General features: G+C 46.2%; 1 protein-coding gene and 1 pseudogene across 1 annotated transcript in view; both read right to left on the bottom strand.

Moving 5' to 3' along the window:
- Bmp6 (bone morphogenetic protein 6) overlaps positions 1-3,282 on the bottom strand; it is a 152,367-nt gene extending 149,085 nt beyond the window's left edge. The window contains exon 1 of the mRNA XM_059263148.1: positions 2,640-3,282. Within this exon, the coding sequence (XP_059119131.1) occupies positions 2,640-3,282 (643 nt within the window). The remainder of the gene's footprint in view (positions 1-2,639) is intronic.
- Positions 3,283-3,838: 556 nt separating this feature from the next.
- Positions 3,839-17,002, bottom strand: LOC131910754 (nucleoside diphosphate kinase A-like; annotated as a pseudogene).
- Positions 17,003-21,226: the final 4,224 nt, after the last annotated feature.

Below are 21,226 nucleotides of genomic sequence, written 5' to 3' on the forward strand. Positions count from 1 at the left end.
ACGTGTGCCAGTAATGCCAGTACTCTGGAGGTTTGGGCTGGAGGGTTTCCAGCTCCAATCCAGCTTGGGCTACACAGCGTAGGCTCTCAAAAATGAAGGATGGGATGGAAGAAAGGAAAAGAAAAGAAAAGGGGGAGAGAAATGACAGAGGGAGGGAAGGATAAAGACAGTTAAAAACATACCTAGGGAGATATGATGCTAAACTATATAGCCATAACAAAATTAGTTGCCAACCACCTTCAAACAGTGTGACTCAGAAGCTGTATGCATTTTAAACCACAAAAGGTCAGAAAAGCAAGGAAAGAGGGGAAATTGGAAGTCAACACACACACACACACACACACACAACCATACTTAACAAATTTGTCTCAAACCAGATCTTGACATTTCAATTACTTTGCCAAAAACAATGGTTTCTGAACCCCATCAAAAATAATGGTTTCTGAACCCCATCAAAAACAATGGATTCTGAACCCTTGAATCATTGGGGCAGCATTTAAAAAAAAAATAGTTTCTGAATTCTGCCCAACCCTCCACATGCCAACTGAACAGCAGAGTCACCTGGCACTCTTAAAGCCCACAGGTTACTCTAATGTGCCACAGCGTTCAGAAGCCTTGTTTCTCATGTCTCCAGAGATGATATAGGGTTTCCTTCAGACATCTTTTTTTTTTTTTTTTTTTTTTTGGTTTTTTTGAGACAGGGTTTCTCTGTGTAGCTTTGCGCCTTTCCTGGAACTCACTTGGTAGCCCAGGCTGGCCTCGAACTCACAGAGATCCGCCTGGCTCTGCCTCCCGAGTGCTGGGATTAAAGGCGTGCGCCACCACCGCCCGGCCTCCTTCAGACATCTTAACCACAGTAGCACACTCAAAAAAAAAAAAAATCTAAGGAACTTTAAAAAATAAAAGATGCCTGAGCTCACTCACAAGATTCTGCCAATCTCTGGGTCTGGGTAGGACCAGCACCCTAGCACTTTATAGGCCCCAAGTGACCCTAAGGTCAGCAGCCAAGGCTGAGGTCTATATGGTACAAACCTCTTGCTCCTACAGAACTGCAACGAGATGCTCTGAGGGGAGGCAACAGTACCAGCTTCCCTTCACTTTACCTTAGGACTCACCCCAAATGGCAATAAAACACGCTGTCTGAAGCAGTCAGGAAACTTAGAGGAAGGAGGTACTGAAGGAGAGAACAGGAATGGAAATTATGAAATCAAAGAACCAGACACGTTAGAATAAGGACAGCATTGGTGAGAATTACTGTCCAATCAGATCCCCTTGCAGTCCAAGTAGCCAGGTTGGCAGGCCCTGAGCCTCCACTCCCTATGAGATTCTGTTTCATGAAACTCCCAGAAGGATTTCAGCCCTACTTGGATGCCGGTAGTTCTGCCTCCAGACTTTCTACTCCATTTGATTGTTACTCTCGGTTCGTTTTTCTTCTACACGCACCCGCTCCACCTCGGCATAACTAAGAATCCTAGATACAGTCAGATACTTAACACTGGATCATTCCTGTAACTACTGCCTTGAAAATGATGGATGTCTCTGACAGGCCTTGCAGTCCTTCTGACAAGCTCATGCTAACCCATTCTGGGGCTTGGGTACAGGCCTGGGTCTCCTCAGGGTCAGAAAGCCCTCTAAGACCCAGGAACGGCTGCACCCACTCTGGGCGTGTCGACTTCCCCAGGTCTACCCACTGGGGACAGGCCTCCTACATTCCTGGTCTATACTAAGTTTATGAAAAAAAGTCTAGTGAGGATCGGAAGCACCGACTCGGTAGTCTGGCAGTCCTCCTTACCCCCTTTTCTGTTTACAGATGATGAGAGAAAACTTCAGGGGGGAGTGGGGGACGTGACTCTGTCCGAGTTTGCCACAGAACATTTGTGGCAGAGCCCAATTTAGCCGCCCTCGACTTTCCATTCTGTTGCCTGGCAACGGAGTTGGGTAGAGCTCAGCGGCCAACCCTGGCCCCTACCCTGCACCCCAGCAGCTTGGGCAGCATTGATTAAAGGGTCAGCCTTTTGGGACAATGGCCAAGGGCATGAGAGCGCAGGCATTGGGTGGATTACCCCAATTGAGCTGGAATCTCGCCCCACACTGACGCAAGCCCCGCCTGGCTGGGATTGGGACCCCTGTCACGGTCTTGTGGGACCTTCCTCAGCCACCAAAGCCCTCCTTCTTTAACACCTGTGAGTTTCTTATAACGCACTCACATCAGGTTCTCAAAGTTCTCGACCGCTGTCGGATTCCCTGACAGTCAAGGTGGGTAAACTAGCACCCCAAGCGTCTGGGGGCAGAGGAGGACAGTTCAGAAGGGGCAAGAGTGCAGAGGGCCTTATCTTACTAATGATGGCCACACTCGGGCCAGAACTGAGTTGAAGTAACCCGAGCTAGGAGTAGGAATACAGGGAAAGTGTCCCGAGCTCCCGCAAGAAGACACCCTCGGCGGGCACCTCGGCGCGCCCCAGCCCCTCCCACTGCGGCGGAGCGCACTCCTTCCCCTCCGCTGCGCAGGTGGCAGGAGCGCCAGCTGTCCCGCATCCCCGCCGAGCGCGCGCACTCCTCCACCGCTTCCCACCACTTGAACCCGGGAGACTGGAAAGGAGGGATCTGCTCTCGGCGTGACACTACCCCCAAATCCTTACCCAGATTCACAAAGCTCATGACCATGTCCGCGTCGTTGAGGAAAGCGCTGTCCTGCGCGCTGGTCAATGGGGACGCACCGCCGCCGCTGCTGCCGCCGAGCCCCGGACCCAGGAGGCTCTTGCGGTTCAGGGAGTGTGCAGCGCCTGGAGACAGCTGTCTGAGCTGGGACGAGCTGGCCCCTCCGTGGGGCCCGGGCTCCTGTCTGTCTCCCTCCGACACCCCATCCTCTTCGTCGTCGGCGGACAGGGCGTTGTAGAGATCCAGCATGAAGAGCGGAGCGGACTTGAGCCGCCCTGGAGGGGGCTCCTCGCGGGCGGTCTGCTGCTGCGGGAGCACGGGGGACTGAGGCTGCTGGAGGCCGTGCAGGGGGCGCGGCCTGTGCGGGAGCCCCAACACCGACAGGATCTCCTTTTGCATCTCCCGCTTCTCGTGGGTCTTGAGCCGCCGATAGAGGAAGCCCGAAGAAGAGGACTGCGGCGGCGGCTGCTCGGCACGCACCGGGCTCCCGCCGGCTCCTAGCAGCTGCCCCCCGGCGGCGGCCGCGGCTACCGGCAGAGGCGGCCGCAGTGGCGGGGGTCCACAGCTGCACAACAGCCCCCACCACCAGCACAGCCACTGCGCCCTTCGCCCCAGCCCGGGCATCGCCGCCCGGCCCGGCTACCCCGGCGGGCCACGCGAGGCGTCGAGCGGCGGAGCGAGGCCGGAGCGCGGCGGCTGTGGCCCTTGGCGTGGGCAGTCCCCGCCACCTCTCGGCTGGCTCTCTTCCCGTTCCTGGCACTCAGTCCTTATCTCTCATGGTCATCCGCGGCGCCCCCAGAAGCCCAGGCGGAGGAGAGACGAAGGGGGCGATGGCCAGGATCTCCACTCTCCCACGGGTCTCTGGAGGCGCACGGGCTGAGCCAGGTGTGTCCTAGGCAGGACTGCGCTGCAGCCGGCACCCCTGGACGGGTCACGGCGCGGTCACTCGCGGTCCGCACACGTGCGCTGCGCTGTGCCCTCGCAGGAGGCTGGCCGAGGGGGACCCGTGGCAACAGCTCAGGAGCAGGGGGCGATGCCGGGCACCATCCCTGTGCACGTCCCTCCTGGCTTGTAAGACAATCGTGCAGTTTACCCCGTCGCGGGTCCTTGGCTGTGGCGACCTCGAGTCCTGAAAAGCCAGACTTCTCCGCGTAGCTTTAACTTCCCTCGGGCCCGAAACTCAGAGCCTCTCCGCCCTCGGGCACCGTCGCTCCCCCTCGGAATCTCTCCACACGCCTCCCCAAGTGGAGGCGGCCAGGATCTCGCTTTCCGCTCCGCGGTCTCTCGGATACCCGGAGGATCCCACTCTCCGAGGCGATGGGAGAGAAGAGAACCCGGGTGCAGAGCAGCAGGCTGCGGCGTCGGCTCGGGAATTCGCAGTCTCCCGCCTCTGAGCGCTGCGCTCCCGGCAGCCGCCAACGTGGGCTTTCTGCTGCGCGTCTCGCTCAGGTACCGCACTCAAGCCCAGGAACGCCCCGCCCTTCTCCGTAACGGACAGGCTACCACCCAATGGAAAGACGGTTCTTGTGGATATTTACATAGACCCACCCCTTCTTTCACCCTCCCTTCTCCCGAGGCCTCGCCTCCACCGCGCGTAGGTTTCTAGCACAGAGAATTCTTGGAGGCACCGGGAGTTGCTTGGGCGGGTAAGAAAGGTAAAGAGGTCATTGCTAAGAAGAAAAATCTGAGCACGACCCCGATCTAAAGCTTTCTCTGCTACTACCTCGTCAAAGGTCAATTATGTTAAATATAAGTAAACACAGTTATTTAATCCATGCAGTTACGGAAGGAGAAAATAATATGACAGTTTTCTCCTTCCCTGCTTGGTTTCTCTTATTGATGGAATGTAGGCGTTTAGCGGACACGTGGCTCTCAAAGGCAGCTGCTGTAAGTTAAGACACACCCTGCGACGAAGCTGCTCACACACTCGCTGCAAAGAGGGCCAAGCACAAGCCAGATTAGAGTCCTGAAGGTTTCCAGTTGGGGATTTCAATTTATCTCTTCATTTGGGCTGCGTTTGGCTTCTTAAACTAAAACCCAAATGAAAGAGGCCTCAATCTGCTAGTGTTACCAGGAAAGCCTCCCCTGTGATCTTTCTAATCTCTCAATGCAGTTTGTCGGTTGGCATTGCATTTTAATGTACTGAAATACAATATAAGTTACACAGTGCCAGGTAAAACGTAAAGAGGGTGGTAAAGATAGTCTCGATGAGGGCAGAGGCCTGGAAAGGATGGAAAATGGCCAGGATAATAAACAGGGTCCTAACACAGGTTGCTTCGATCCTTGAACAAACTGGGACCTCTTCCAACACCACCCTCTACCAATGAAGACGCAAACTCATTTTCTTCAACACAATTCAAAAGCCCGCTCATCTGTGGATGGTATAAGTAAATCCACCTTAAACATTAGATTCTTCCACCTGGGGAGAATGTAAGGATTAGGAAACAAAAACTTCACCAACTTTCAGTTTTCATTTACACAGTCTGAAACATTTTAGGTCATCGATACTTGGTCTAGGATGCCAGGACCCTGAGAAATCAAAGGCCTGCACCATTTCTTCTGTCTAGGACATTCTACAAGTATAAAAATCACTGCTGTGTTGCCCAAGAGGCCAGGAGCTCCACTCAGAAAATCCCAAGTCTAACAAGTAACGCAGGATTCTAGCTGAGGGCCTCCTCCTCGTGTAGACTCAGCCACGCCTCCTTTGTAAGAGGTCTGGTAAGGCACACATGGAGTAAAAGAAGCTCAAGTTATAAGGACAGAGAAGACAGTATTGAAATCTGTGGAAAGAAATAGAGAAACAAATGAACAAATAGGGGGCTGGAGAGATGGCTCAGAGGTTAAGAGCACTGTCTGTTCTTGCAGAGGTCCTGAGTTCAATTCCCAGCAACCACATGGTGGCTCACAACCATCTGTAATGAGATCTGACACCCTCTTCTGGCATGCAAGCAGAACACTGTATACATAATAAATAAATCTTTAAAAAAAAATGAACAAATAAACCTTGAGGGCACTCCATAGGACAGTGCCATTTAAAACACAAAAGTGGGGTTGTGACTCATCTGGGGTATAGGATTCTATAGAGATAAGCCTCGTAGAGAACACATATGTGGAGCTACACTACCAAGCCCTCATTTAGGGGACCCACATAGTGTGAGTCTAAAATAACACTTAGTGAAGTATTTTTAATTACAACAACAGAATCCCTAATTCAGGTGTCATGGGCTCCCCACCCCTACCAAGAGGGACTCTGTTCTCATAAAATAGTGCTAGAACAAGGGAGTGTTTGGGGGGTGCCTTCAGGCAGTGAGTATGAGAGTCTGAGGAAGCCTGAAAAAAAGGGTATGATGTGAAAGGTTATAAGGACAGTGATGTCCAACTGAGGGTCACAAAAGATGTGCTCTTACATGTCTACTGTGCCAAGGCAGGCAAACACTTGGATCCATCTGGATTCGAAGTGAATAAAGAGGTATTATCCTAAGATTCCAATGACTTCAAAGTGGGACAACAGCTTCTCTATGTCAACTGGAACTCAGGGCGCAGAGAGAACCTTAGTTGGTATCCCTCTGACTCCCTGCTTTTCCTGACCACATCCCATTAGAGACTCTATGTGGTCCAGAGGTCTTAGATCAGGGGACTGGACAAGGCACATGTGTGATTCAAGTGGATGCAGAATAACGGTGAAGGGACTTGAGCAGGTCTGGCTTCTGGATTCACTGGAACCTGTGAACACTTGGAGAAATTCAGAGGTCACTTCGCCCCCTGCAGGACACCAAAATATTACTGGCCCCTTCCTCTGTAAACCCAGACAAGCTTCATTAAGTTCTCTCTGAGCATCTCTCAAGCATATGGGGGAAAAGAGGAGGAATTCCGTCAAGAAGCCAAATGTGAGAGCCAACCCATAGCAAACATCTGGCTGCTTGGCTGACATTTCATGCAGATGGCCTCAGTCTCTGGAAATAGGTTGTCTGTCCCACCCTTTCCCCCGCTTCGTGAAGAAGTGAAGATGGCTTCACCATAAAGCACAAATTTGTTCCACACGTCCAATGATACTAGGGACAGGGTGGGAATCCTCACTGGGGCACAGAATAGCCCACAGAAAGTTCTTTAAAATGAGGATTTTCAAAATTGTTTCTTATATATTATGGAGAGTTGTATGTTTACAACACACTTGGCCTTATAATTTCTGATTTGAAAAGTGACTGCCTATTAATTTACCATGCTAAATATTCTTTTTTGAAACAATGCTGCTTATTTATTTAATACATTAAATACTCTATACTTCCCTGTGGATTGCTGTAGTAACAATACACTGCAAGTAGCTGAGTGGTAGTCACCCCTTTAATCCCAGTACTCAGGAGGCAGAAGCAGGTGGCTTGAGGCCAACCTAGTCTACAGAGCGAGTCTCAGGACAGCTGGGGCTACATAGAGAAACCCTGTCTTGACAAAAAAAAAAAAAAAAAAAAAAAAAAAAAAAAAAAAACCCACAAAACAAACGAAAAATATACTCCAAGTGCAGTCTTTGATTTTGTATTACATCACCTTCCCTAAAAGCTGTAAGTTGTTGCCTTCAGAAGTCAACATAAAAGTCCTGTATGTGGCTGTGGTGGTAAAAGCCTGAGCTCTGCCCTCCTCAAGTCCCTGGGATGCTCCAGTAGAAATACTAAACTTTCCTCATTATAATTAGCACAAGGTTGGAGGAGTTTAACATTAATTCCAAAATATAATAAACCCACTCACATTTTAAAAATACCAGTTTGGGATTAAGTGAAAAGGAACTATGTTAAGTAAATGTTTGCTGAGCACGAGAAACGAACATTTGAGTGTTAAATAAATATTGCTTCTGAAAGCTACACCTGTAAGGCAAACTTCAAAATACGTGTCTCATCCAAAAGTCTGTGGTCACATGTACATTCCCTCCCACTCTCCCCTCACTGTCTATTCAAAAATGCTGGGCATTCACACTTCAAAATGTCACTCAGACCATCACATTTTCCTACTCGGAGGACATCTGCTGGCAAAGTGAAAAACTAATATATAACTCTGTTTCCAGAGATTTTTTTTTCCACACTGTAACCCAAATAGCAAATCTGTTATTTGTTGAGTTTCACTTTTCACACACTCTGAGATGTCAAGATCCTAGAACCCGAACTATCTCTATAATATGGAACAATGAAGTACTAGCAGAATCCAGGTGGTTCATTAAGTCATTTCTAGATTTTTCATTGGCCAACGGGCATGTGGAAATGAAGTCACGTTTTTTTAAAAGCTGAACCAAAGAATACCACTTTTCCCTGCCTAGCTTTACTATCCCTGAGGAGTCTTGTTCTGAGAAAGCACTGGACATGTGTTTGGTTGGGTAGAGCAGGGGGTTCCCTGACCCATCAACCTCTAGGTTTCTTGGCATTCTATATGCCCCAGTATTCCAGGCATGTCTCTGTCTCCTAGCAGGCTACATGAAAAGATGGCATGTTGTCCTATCAGTCCTCTTGACCATACTGGTGACGTGTGAGGGCCAGCAAATCACCACACTGAGTAAACTCAGGTTAGAATGAAAGTCATGTGGGGCGTGGGGCATAGCTGAAATCCCAGCACTGGGGATGCTAAGGCAGGATGGACTTGAATTCCAAACCAGCCTGGGCCACACACTGAGACCTTCTTTCAAAACAAACAAAAAGAAAAGAAAAAAAAAACTACCAACAACAAAAAAACCTAAAAACCAGTATCACTGACTTTCAGCTCTGAAGGAAGAGCAAGACCGCATACCCAGCCTCAGTCACTCAGGCATTTAACAAATGTTCAAATATCTGCCATGTGGTGGGCAGTGTCCCAAACTGGAGAGACCAGATAGTCAGAGACCTGTGCCCACCTACAGCCTCGATTGGTAAGTGGACAAAATAAGAAACTACATTGGGATCAGCAGTCTACCACACATTTGCTGGGGATTCTACTCCAGGAGCTACACCTATGCAAACTGTTTTAGAGTATGTTACAAAGAGGACTTCAGAGATAGAATTAAAGTTGTTAGATGGGTGACCTAAAGATGGGGCTGGTCCTGGATTTTCCAAGGGGCCCAGTGTAACCTCAAAAGTCCTTAAAAAGATAGAAAGGCACAGCCAGGGAGAGAGAGACTTTAAAGGTGAAGTGGCAACAGGTTAGGGGATACAAGGGGCACAGCTAACAGGTATTAAGTAAACAACAACCCCGGCCTTAATTCCTAATTGTGTCAACAACCCAGAGGAACCTTCACTCAGATTCCAGGTCAGGGCCTACAGATACGAGCCCAGGGCAGTGTGGGACCTTTGCACAAAGAAAGGATCCACATGAATCAGGCTTCACATCTTCAGAACTGTGACCAGGAAGTGAGGTTGTTTTAAACCACTAAATGTGTGCTCTTTCAGCAATAAGACGGAAAAAAAAAAAAAAAAAAAAAGAAACCAAACATGTATTTACTTGGATGATAAGTCGTATGGAGAATGTGTAGACAGGGAAAGGGCTAGAAGTATATTGATACTCAGGAAAGGCTTTGCAAATAAGGCAGCTTTATGTGAAGCTCTGGTAGAGTAAATGAAACCAGCCAGGAGGCCATATAAAAATATATGTATATATTGGTTTTTCAAGACAGGGTACAGGGTTTCTCTGTGTAACAGTTCTGGCTGTCCTGGAACTCAGTTTGTAGACCAGGCTGGCCAATCAGTAGGATATCTTGAAAAGGGCTTTTAGGTCGTTGTAAGAATAATCCTTTTTTACACTGTGAAGATGTGTCATTCTGATTGGTTTAATAAAAGTCTGAACAGCCAATGGCTAGGCAGGATTTTCAGGCTGGGAAGAAGGAGAAGGGTGTCTCTAGCCAGACAGAGAAGAAGCAGCATGGGCAGTACAGAGTAAAGGTAATAAAGCCATGAGACAAAACGTAGATTGATTAAAATGAGTTAATTTAAGTTATAAGAGCTAGTTAGTAGCAAGCCTAAGCTATTGGCCGAGCTTCCATAATTAATAAGAAGTCTCAGTGTGGTTATTTGGAAGCTGGCAGGCAGGACAGAAAAATCCAACTATAGGTTGTGGAATCAGTGTCTGCAAAAGCCCTGTGGCGGGGATGTGCCTAATAAGTTTGAAAAAGAAAGAGGAAGAATGAGGTTATAGCAGGAGACATTAGAAGGAACAGCAACAGGAAATTCTGTTGGAAAGTTGATATGGGAACCCTGGTAAGGATATCAGCTTTCAAACACAAACAAACAAGCAAATAAATAAATAAATAAATAAATAGAAATAAATAACAAAAAAAATTAGATGGTTCAACATAGATGCAGCTTGCCAACATACAGATGAGAAGCAACCCATCCTGCCATTGCATTTATGTAAAATTCAAAGACAGGCTGACTGAATCTAGAAGTCAGTTGAGTAGCTCCCTTTCAAAAAAAAATCCTGAGAGGAAGAATGACATGGAACCCAACAGGAACTTCCCAGCCATTGGTCCACTTTCTCACCTGGGTGGAAGCCATACAGATGAGGTCAATTTTCTTGATTCAGGGAATATTTTGCACATGGTTTACACACTTTTCTGTATAAAGTCAGTACAATTTTGGTTTAAAATAAAGCAATAGCATCAAATAAATGTGAGCTGCAAAGGTCGTCGGTGGCTTTGAGCAAAGGAGAGATTAGAACTGACTTACGTGTTAACAGAATCTCTTGGGCCACTGGGCTAAGAATAGCATTGTGATGTTCTCAGGGCAGAACCAGGGAGACCAGCAATGAACTTTTTGCTTATAATAAGAAGGAAGAGGACAGTAGCTCGCAGCAACTCTCTGAGGGAAGCAGAAGATGCAGGGAAAAGGAGATGGGTCTGGACAAGTTGTGAAGACAGAGCCCAGTAAGGAGATGTGCTAACTGCACACACAAGTCATTCCAACCTCCACTCCTTGCACAAAGCCTGGAGTGGTAGATAAATTTGCTGAGGACCAAAGTCAAGGACCCTAAAGGTTATTGTCATGCTAAGGAGCTGTGGAGAGAGTGTAACCATGCTCTCCTTTTCCCCCCTAGTACAAAATATGCCCCCAAATAAACAGAAGCTCACCATGAAGGCACAACTTCGAGACAAGGCCCCCAATAGCCTTCCAGTGAACTCTCTACTACCATCCCTCCACCTCTGAATCTCTCCCAAGACACGAGAAGGCCAATAGGAAGAAACTTTACAAAAAACTCCTGTAAGCTATGCATGATGGTATCCCACAGTAGTTCCAGCACTTGGGAGCCTGTGGTGGGAAGGGTCAGCCTGAGCAACATAACAAGACCTCATCTCCAAGTTAAATAACAAATGAAAAACCTCCAGTGGTATCCTGGATAGTACAGCAGGAAAAAGAGAGACATTAAGAGAAAGCTGATAGAATTAAAGGATATAGTTGATAATATTGTATCCATGGTGGTTCATGGAAGATGATAAAGGTGTTTTAATAATGTAAGACGGTACATTACAATCACAGGAGACACCAGGCATGATTATAGTGGGAATTCACTCTGCCCATGACCTTGGCCTATGTTGGGCACCACTTGTAATGAGAACCTCACTGGTCTATATATCAATTTATTAAGGGGTTCTATGGGAAACACAGACTCATTGATACAAAATGAAGCACCATTGCCTCTTCATCTCCCAGGAAAAGATGGGGGAAACTCCAGACTAGGTCTCAGAACCATGTTCCAGGAGGCTTTCCACATCCAAGAGAGAGCTAGTGACCCCCTCCCCTTCCCTTTTAAGAGGTCATGTAGGCAGACAAGAAGCACCACCTCTATTAGGCCAGATAGCCCAGGTCATGGGCAGAGCAAATTCCCACTACACATGATCTATACAGGAATTCACCACTACATGTGAAAACTTTCTTGAAGGTCAAAACTAGAATAGGAGCTGTAGAGTGAGTTCAGCCATTAGGAGCAGTTGATGCTCTTCCAGAGGACCTGAGTTCTGTTCCCAGCACCCATGTCAGGTGACTTACAGTATTCTGTAACTCCAGCTCCAGGTGATCTGATGACTCAGGCTTCTGAGGGCACCTTCACATAACTACATGCAGAGATACATATCTACACATAATTAAAAGAAATAAAAATAAACTTTTAGAAAATTATTTCAGAATAGAAGTATTTTTAAAAATGTTGAGTTCATTTTTGCTTTGTTTTGGTTTAAGGAATTTGTTTTTTTGTTTCTTTTGTTTTATTTTGTTTTGTTTTGTTTTTCTGAGACAAGATCACACTCTGTAGCCCAGGTTGGATTAATACTGACTTAGGTAGTCAGGTTGGCCTCAATCTCACAGCACTCCTTCCGCCTCAGACTCTGGGTGCTGGGATTAACTACGAGATAAGAGCTATTTTAAAAATTAAGTGTTCCTGTGGCCTTACTGTGAGGACGTGAGGATGTAGCTATTTCCTTCACTGCAGGAAAGAATATGGCCCTTTATTCCAATTTGGTTAGTCACAGGGTGACTGTGTCACTAAGATTTTACTTCACGTACTCCACACTTACTAAGGTTATTTCACTTTTACCTGTGCATGAGGCACAAGACCCATACTTCCATCTACCAGTGGTTCTCAAACTTCCTGATGCTGTGACCCTCGTCCGCATGCTATGGTGACCCCCAACCATAAAATTATTTTCATTGCGACTTCATAACTGTAATTCTGCTACTGTTATGAATTGCAATGTAAATATCTGGTACACGGTCCCCAAAGGGGTCATGACCCATGGGTTGAGAACCATTAGATTCTAACCCCTTTCTTTACCTTCCTGTTTTTAAGTTTGATTATTTCATTTTCCTATAAGTAATAATACAAATGTGACAAAAGTATAATTTTTGTGGTCATCATCAAACAGAATTTCTAAAACTCAGGAGGAAAATGACAGTCTCTGGTTCATGAACATCCTGCTCTCTGATGTCTGAGAATCTTTTATTATTATTATCTTCCTCCAGTCATTCTTTAAGGACAGGTCTGCTCACAATAAGTTGTGGGTTTTCCTTTTGGAATTACTGTTGGCTCTCCTGGCTCCCCTATCTGCAGGCTTTCCATCTCAGCCCACCACAGGCCAAAAATATTCAAAGCAATATCTTATCTGCACTCGACATATACAGATTTTTCTTGCCATTATCTCCTACTAAACAATGTATGTAACTCACACAGCATCTACATTGTACCATATATTAATCCACAGGTAATTTAAAGCATGCATGAGGGTATGCATAGGTGATATACAAACAACATTCCATGTCCCCTCTATGATGGACCATATCCCCTCTGACCCACAAACCAAAAGAAAGCCTTTCTCCTTTAAGTTGCTTCCCATGAGGAACTAAGACAAACTATGAACACCTGAGGCTTTGGGGATGTGAGAGATCCCGAAACCACTCCCATTCAGAGGCAACCATGCTTTGTTTTCCCGTCACTCCTTATGACCCTGATATCTGTTCTGTTGCTATGTTAAAACAGCCTACAAAAAGCAGCTCAGGGAAGAAAGGATTCATTTGGTTTGTAATTCTAGGTTACACCCCCATCATTTCAGAGAGGTCAGGCAGAAACTCCAACAGCTAGTAAATCCCTTCCATTCAAGAGCAGAGAGAAACAAAAGTGTCCATGTTGTCTGCTTGCCCCTTTTGCTAGGCTAGCTTTCTTCACTCTTGCCCCGCCCAGGGCCTAGGGAATGAAGCCACCCACAGTGGGCTGTGTCCTCCTACATAATTAACAATCAAGGCAATTCCTCACAGACATGCCCACAGACCAGTCTGATCTAGGCAACCCCTCCACGGAGACGCCTCACATGATTCTAGGTTGTGTCAAGTTGATACTGAAAAATTAACCGGCACATTGATGGACAGTTTCCCTGGAGGTAAACTGACAGCAGTAGGCAGCTCTTTTCTCTCAGCCTTTGAAGCATGCTGTGTCTCTTCCATCATGGTTTCAGATGAATATCTGTTGTCCCAGTTGTTTTTCCCTGTCTTCATCCAAGACTTTCCCTCTGTTTTTAGTTTTCAGTAGTTTAATTATGTCTTTGAGTGAATTTCATTTGGTTTATTTTGTTTGAGATTTTCCTCAGCTTCCTAAATATGTAGATATGTGTTAAAATGTGTGGAGGGAAGTTTGGTATGGTGGCATATACCTATAATCCTAGCCGAAATAGAAGGATCACAAATAAAGGTCCCTTAGTTATATTGCCAGATTTGTGGGGGTGCAGACAACGTAGAACCTGGAGTTTGTAACTCAGTAAGTAGAACGCTATCCAAGAACCACATAAACTCCATGATGGTGCAGGCCTATGATCCCAGCACCAGGAGGTAGAGGCAAGAATATCAGTTCAAGGTCATTCTTATTTACATAGAGAGTTCAAGGCCAGTCTGGGATAATTGACATCCTGTCAGAAGGAAGGAGGGAAAATCAGCTTTTTCTTCTTTTGGGGACTAGACAATGAAATGGCTCAGTCTTTTGTGATTGTTCCACAGGCCCCCAGGTTCTGTTGATTCGCATCCCTGATTTTCTCCATGTGATCAGAATGAATGGATTCCGCTGGGTTCTGCTGATTCGCATCCCTGATTTTCTCCACGTGATCAGAATGAATGGATTCTACTGGTGCCTCTAACAATCCGGTCCTCTGAACTGCATCCTCTGTCATCTATGCTGCTCAGCCTAATTAGCAAGTTTTCTTTTTTTTTTTCTGCAGTATATCAGTATAAAATATAAAACTGCTGTTTTGTTGCCAAGATTTGCAGCTCTCCATTTGCTTTAGAATGTATAACTGACAATGCAAGTGCATTGTCTATGACAACAAGTTAAAACTCTTCGATTTGGATGATGTGGGATAATTTCTACATCTGCTTGATTTCTGTGCTCTTGTCAATTTGTCTAAAAAAAAAAAAAAAACCCACAACTCTTTAGGGTGTTTTTAGGTTTACACCAAAACTGAAAGATACGAAAGTTTCCCAGTGTCCTCCATACTTCCCCTTTGGACCCTCCACCAGAGTGATACATTTGTTACAACTGATAAACCTCCTTGACACATTATCCGGGAAAATCTACAGTCCTCACTTGGTGATGTACCTCCAGATGCAGCGGGACACATCCCCCCTACCATAATCTCACAGGGAACAGGTTCACTCCCCTAAAAACGCCTGTGCTCCGCTCATCCCTCACCTGCATCCCCAGAAGTGTGGGGGTTTTGTTGTTTCGTTTTGTTTTTACTGTCTGCATGGTTTGGCCTTCTTCAGAACCATACAGAGTTGGGATGACAAACTTTCCAGGTTTCCAGACTCGGTTCCTTTACTCAGGATGATGTACGTCAGTTTGCTCCGTGCCTCGTGTTTGCTGTTGATTTGCATTTGTTTTTGTTCTTAGCACTGAATGATAAATTTTTCACTGTTTGGCTGATCCACACACTTTGTCTATGCCAGTGCTTCTCAGTCTGTCCCAGCAGTTCTCAACTTGTGGGTTATGACCCCTTTTGGGGCCAAGTGATCCCTTCACAGGGGTCCCCTCAGACCATTGGAAAACACAGATGTTTACATTATGATTCATAATAGTAGCAAAATTACAGTTATGAAGTAGCAATGAAAATAATTTTTATGGTTGGGGGGTCACCACAACATTAGGAACTGTATTAAAGGGTCACAGCATTAGGAAGGTTGAGAACCACTGGTCTATCCATTCTCCTCCTGAAGCAGGTGTTGTTGGTTCATGCTGGGTTTTAACAATTACAAGGAGAGCTGCCGTCAACACCCAGGCCAGTTTTCTGTGTCGATGCAAGTTTTCAACTCCTTTGGGTAACTCATTCTCAGGCAAAGGTCCACTCAGGGGATCTGTCGTAGGGGGACCTGCCTTTAAAGAACAGGCAAAGGAAGTCCCTTCAACAGAAGGAAAATGGTAGAAATCATCTTGGAGGATCAGAAAGAAAGAACAAAAGGGTGAGAAACTTGGGGAGAGACCACAGACTATCCTTTTCCTCCTGAGGTTCGGACACCAGATTTGATGACAGTGACACACATGGAATGCTTAAAGCCTTGTGATGATGAAGCTTACAGCTGGGGAGGCACAGAAGGCTAGGTGGAAGTGGGGTTTCCATGCCCACTTGACGAGGGCTTGTGTCGGGTCTTCAGAAAAAAAGAGGCTTCCCAGAGCCAGCTTCCCCACACCCAGACGCTTGACTGTCTGCAGTGACTTGCTTTGTTCTCGTGGTTCTTTGGATAAGCATCTGAGTGTTGACATCCTTTCCTCCAACTGACGAGCACATGCTAATTTCCCCCCTTTTAACTTGAATACATATATTAAACATGCTGGAGCTTCTCCAGTGAGAGTCAGATGGTGTAGTCCATCACGGAATGGAAGCCACTGTTGAAGTGTATCGTTTGGATCTGATGGCAATGCATAACGACAGGCAGGGAGCACTCACAGCTCCGAGTTTCTTGCCAGGTGTGGTGGTTTGAATGGCCTCCAGAGGCTCATATATTTGTATACTCAGTTCCCGGTTGGTGGACTGTTTAGGAAGGATCAAGAGATGTGGGTTTGTTGGAGAACGGATGTCTCTGGGGTAGGCTTTTCAAAATCTCATGCCAGATGTAAGCTCTCAGCTACCACTCCAGCTCCATGCCTGCCTACCTGCCTGCCTGTGGATAAGATGTAAGCTCTCAGCTACCTCTCCAGCACCATGCCTGCCTACCTGCCTGCCTGCCTAACTACTTCCACACTCCCTGCTATGATGATCATGGACTAACCCTCAGAAGCTATAAGCAAGCAAGACCCCAATTAAATGTTTTATTCTCTAACGTGCCTTGGTCATGATGTCTCTACACATCAGAAGAACAGCAACTAAGACACTGGGTTATCAGGGAGTTCTAGAAATAATTAAATTTGCTACAGTCTGCTGCCCTGCCTGTGAGAATGGAGAGGGAGGTTGGCAACCTGCCAGTTCCTCAGACTGAAACCACAGGATGATCTCCTTCTCTATGCACTCCAAGGATGGCTGCCATGAATGATGTTCCTGCAGACTTGGATGCAAGTCTCCGGGGATGGTCTCAGGTTTGGAATCCTCAGGGTTGGTCTCCCCAGGCATCACCCAGCCCGTCTGTACAACAATTAGCCCCTTCCAGACCATAATAACCACTGGCCCTGGGTGTGTGTATTTCACCAGGCAGGTAGAGACAGAAGGTCCTTTGGGCTGACGCACTGCTCCTTGAGATGGTCTCCCTAAGCTTGCATAAATTTCAGCTCTCCGAGGTGGAATCCCTTCTGTCTAAAATGCTTGATGATCTCTCCCACAAGCCCACTGAACCCCATGTGGCTTGGTAGCAATAAAGGAATGCTCATTGCTGGCCATGGTCCCCAACAGCTACTTGAGCTTTAACCTGTTTGGCTTTTATGTGGCATTATTTGCCCAATCTTTATATGGAGGCTTCTAAAATCGATTCTGCTGACATGTAAACTGAGATAGACAGGACAGGTAGCAGCAGCCACCTCCTCAGTCACTCCCAATATCCCACCTGATCCTTACAGATAAGAAACCCATTTTTCTCCACTTTCACCTACCAGCAAGTCAGGCTCTAGGCTCTTTTGTTTCCCAGGACTTAGCACAGTGTCTGGCACACAGTAAAGTGCTCAATAAATATTTGTTCAATGATGGAATTTTCTTGGGTAAGTCCTTGGGTGGGGAAAGAAAACATATAGGATACCTCCTTCATCGTCCTCTATGCTCTATGCGAAGATTACAACATAGACAAGCAAGCATGTTTGTAACGTTTAAAATAAGCTACAGCCTGTGATGACAAATATTATTTGTTAAACACAACAAGAACGTTACAACTTTAATCACATTACCCTCTTTTTATGTGGACATTAGAACAGGATGATAGAAGCTAATTTTAACAGTCACTTCTACTACCTAAATGTGTACAAATCACACTTCTAAAAATGAGACTTTCCTACAGAAATAAAACTAAAATTTGCCAATACACCTCAGAGTAAAATGTTATTTAAGGATTAGTAAAACATTTATTTTCCTAGCCTGTGAATAGGACACTTGTTCTCATAATTTTCCTTCATGTCCCTCACCAGAACTGAATCTCCTGGCATGAGAAGCAGATTCCTTCACACGCCCTCTGGATGCACACTCACACCTGCCTCCAATCCCACCTCCCCAGCACGGGCAGGAGAAAGAACCTCCGGGAAATGCCAGCAGTACATGGCTGCTGTCACCAGGCATGCTCTGCTAAATGAAGAATGGGACCTGCCCATGCCCTTAGCGGGGAACTGAGGGCAAAGAAGAAGCTGTTTGTATTCAGCTAATAAAATGAAGATGGTATCTCTCGTGTGTGTGTGTGTGTGTGTGTGTGTGTGTGTGTGTGTGTCTGTCTGTCTGTCTGTGTGTGTGTGTACTGGCCCGGGATTAAACGTGTTACTGTAACTACCCTTGTCCTGTGTCATTTTCTCTTATCTCTGAGCAGAGGGACTCAGTAAACAGCCTTTGCAAGACCTTTGTGCTGTCCTTCCTACAGCAAGCATGTTTCCCTTAGCAAAATCCCAAGGCCTGGAAGGGGCACTTCCCAGACAGGCTCCCAAGCCCTTCAGGTTACTACAGGTCCCAGGGGAGGAGGCTGGCAGAGTGGCCAGGGAACCAGGTTTTGTGCCTGAGCCAGGAAAATCGCTGCCATCTTCCCTCTTACCCCAGAGCTGGGGCAGGGTGGTAGACACACACAGTCTCAGATCATCACCTGGCACACATGTGTCCCTATCAAACACCATAAAGAAGGCTTGGGTTTGGGCTGATGGAAAGACAATAAACATGTTCCACAAGTGTATGTATGGTCTACTGTAGAGGGAGTGCAGAGTGGTCCATACGTCACAGCTGCTGCTACAGGGAATGTGGGGAGGGGAAGAAATGTCTAGGTGAGCCCGAAGGAATCTGGGAAGATTTCACTGGTGTCGTTGATGTATTGTGCACCTTAATAAACTTATCCGGGTGTCAGAGAACAGAACAGCCACTATGTTAAACATAGAGGTTAGGCAGTGGTAGCACATGCATTTAATCCTAGCATTCTGGAGGCAGAGATCCATCAGGATCTCTGTGAGTTCAAAGCCACACTGGAAACAGCCAGGCATGGTGACACATGCCTTTAATACCAGGAAGTGATGGCAGGAAGCAGAAAGGTATATAAGGCGTGAGGACCAGGAACTAGAAGCTTTTAAAGCTTTTAGGCTTTTGAGCAGCAGTTCAGCTGAGATCCATTCGGGTGAGGACACAGAAGCTTCCAGTTTGAGGAAACAGGATCAGCTGAGGCATTGGCGAGGTGAGGTTGGCTGTGGCTTGTTTTGTTTCTCTGATCTTTCAGCGTTCACCCCAATATCTGGCTCCCGGGTTTGTTTTTATTTAATAAGACCTTCTAACAATTCGTCTACACACTGGCTGAGAGAAGAAGATTTAAGGTAAGACTTAGAGCATGGCTGCAGGCTGTTTCTTCTGAGAAGAACCACGTTAAGTGACTGGTGCTCCACTTACTCCTGAGAACTCAGCAGGTTTGGTCTCCTTCCTTAAGCAGCTTTCAGTCTAATGTGATGATAGGCCATAACTGAACAAGATGAATAAATGTGCAACTAAATAATTTTGCAATAAATGCATGAGCTAGCCACTGCAAGAAACAGATGGAAAAGAACTTCCAACTGAAGGAACAGAAATGTGCAGAGGCCCAGGAAGAACTGCCGTGGAGAACCTGGCATTCTTCAGAGCTGCTAGAGCTGACAGCTGACACATGGTAAGTGCAGGTGGGTGGAATGATCTGAGCTTGGAAGGACCATCAGGAGACACATGGCACATGAATTAGGCCACTGAAGTCTCCAGAGAACAAAGGGGAAAAGGAACACAGTCTAACACAGAATTTTGAGCTGTTTAATTAGGCTGTCGTGCACAGTCTGAAAGCCAAATGCAATGAACCAGGTGGCAAGGGTGAAGTGTGAAGATGGTAGGGAAGTGGACAGGAAAGTGAAAGGCACTATGGAGGTCAGGGATTGTACACGGAAACAAGCTAGGGTGAAAGGCAAAAGTTTTATTATAGGCATTCAGTTGGAGGTCTCTCTGAGATATCCAAAGAAGATCTTCAAGTGAACGGAAGAACCATTCCATAAATTAGAGGTATCTACCAGATAAAATAATGTCCTGAGTCCTGGTGAAGGAGGCCCACCATCCCAGCTGAGGCAGAAGAATTACAAGTCTAAAATCCCATCTAAAACCAAAAACAGGCCAATGAGAAGGTTCAGTGGGTAAAGACACTTGCCACACAAACCTAGCAACCTGAGTTTGATCCCTAGAACTTACCTACTGATAGAAGGAGGAAACCAAACTTTACAGAGTTATCTACTGACCTCCACATGTGCTATGTGACATGCACATCCACACAGACACACACACACACACACACACACACACACACACACAATTTAAAAAGAAAAGAAAAATCAATCTCATTTTTAAGAACAAAATTCGTGTACAGAAAAGTGGTGCCATTATCCCCTTTATCTGACATTTCTCTGTCACTTCAGTTACCTGTCATCAACCACAGTTTAACAGTATTAAACTGAAAACTTCCTAATTAGAGAATTTCTAAGATTTAAACTGGGTGTCATTCTTCAGAGTGTGATGAATCACCATCCTATCCTGTCTGCCCAGCACAAGAACTGCAAGAAGATAAAAAGAGAAAGTGATCTGCTTTCTTAAAGAGTTTGAAGCCATGTTACTAGGTGAGCTGGGAACTATAGAGGAACAGTGAGGTGTGAGGTTAAACATCCAGAAAGATGGCTGCTGATGATACCCATACTTCCTGTTAGTCATCTCAAATGTAAAGAAGGGAATTCCTTCTGTGACTTGGTTACGAAAAACACAAAAACAAAAATAAAACGTGACTTCCCTCATCCTACCCTTTTGCTCTGAGGACAACCAGCTGCCATGTTAGGGATTGTCCTGTGGAGAAGCCTAGCAGCAGGGGGGACAGAGGAAGGTCTCTGGCCAACCAGCCTCAGTCCCACAGCCCAAGAACTAAAGCCCGCCAACAACCACACAGGGGAGCTAGGAAAGGATCCTACTCCAGTGTGTCTTCAGGTGACTCTGTAGTGGAACTGGTGGCTTGACAGCAAACCCAGGAGTCCAGGACCCCCGGCTGGGCTCCTCACAGGTTCTTGACACTCAGAAACTGTGACAGGGAGAGCCTATGTGTGCTAAGCTTCTAGTCTTGGGGTGAGTTGTTACACAGCAATAGAAGCAAATGACAAATTCAAACAGGAAAAAAAATCAAGTTAATTATGCCACTCTGGTCTCAGTTCCATGTAATCAAATTGTAAAACCCTACACATTTTTCTCAGATCTATGCATTCAACTGTTTGCTTTCAAACCCCTATCTTTCATCTCTTAGCAGAGATGGTAAAGGTTTAATGATTTAAGATTCCATTCAGTGTAACCCTCCAATGTCTTCATCAAATGCCTAATACTTTGAAGCAGGACCCCAAGCCCATTGTTCAGTCCCCAGCTTGAATGAAAAGTAGTTAAAATCTTCTAATA

This window comes from Peromyscus eremicus, chromosome 5, assembly GCF_949786415.1.
Source record: "Peromyscus eremicus chromosome 5, PerEre_H2_v1, whole genome shotgun sequence".
Classification (NCBI taxonomy): domain Eukaryota; kingdom Metazoa; phylum Chordata; class Mammalia; order Rodentia; family Cricetidae; genus Peromyscus; species Peromyscus eremicus.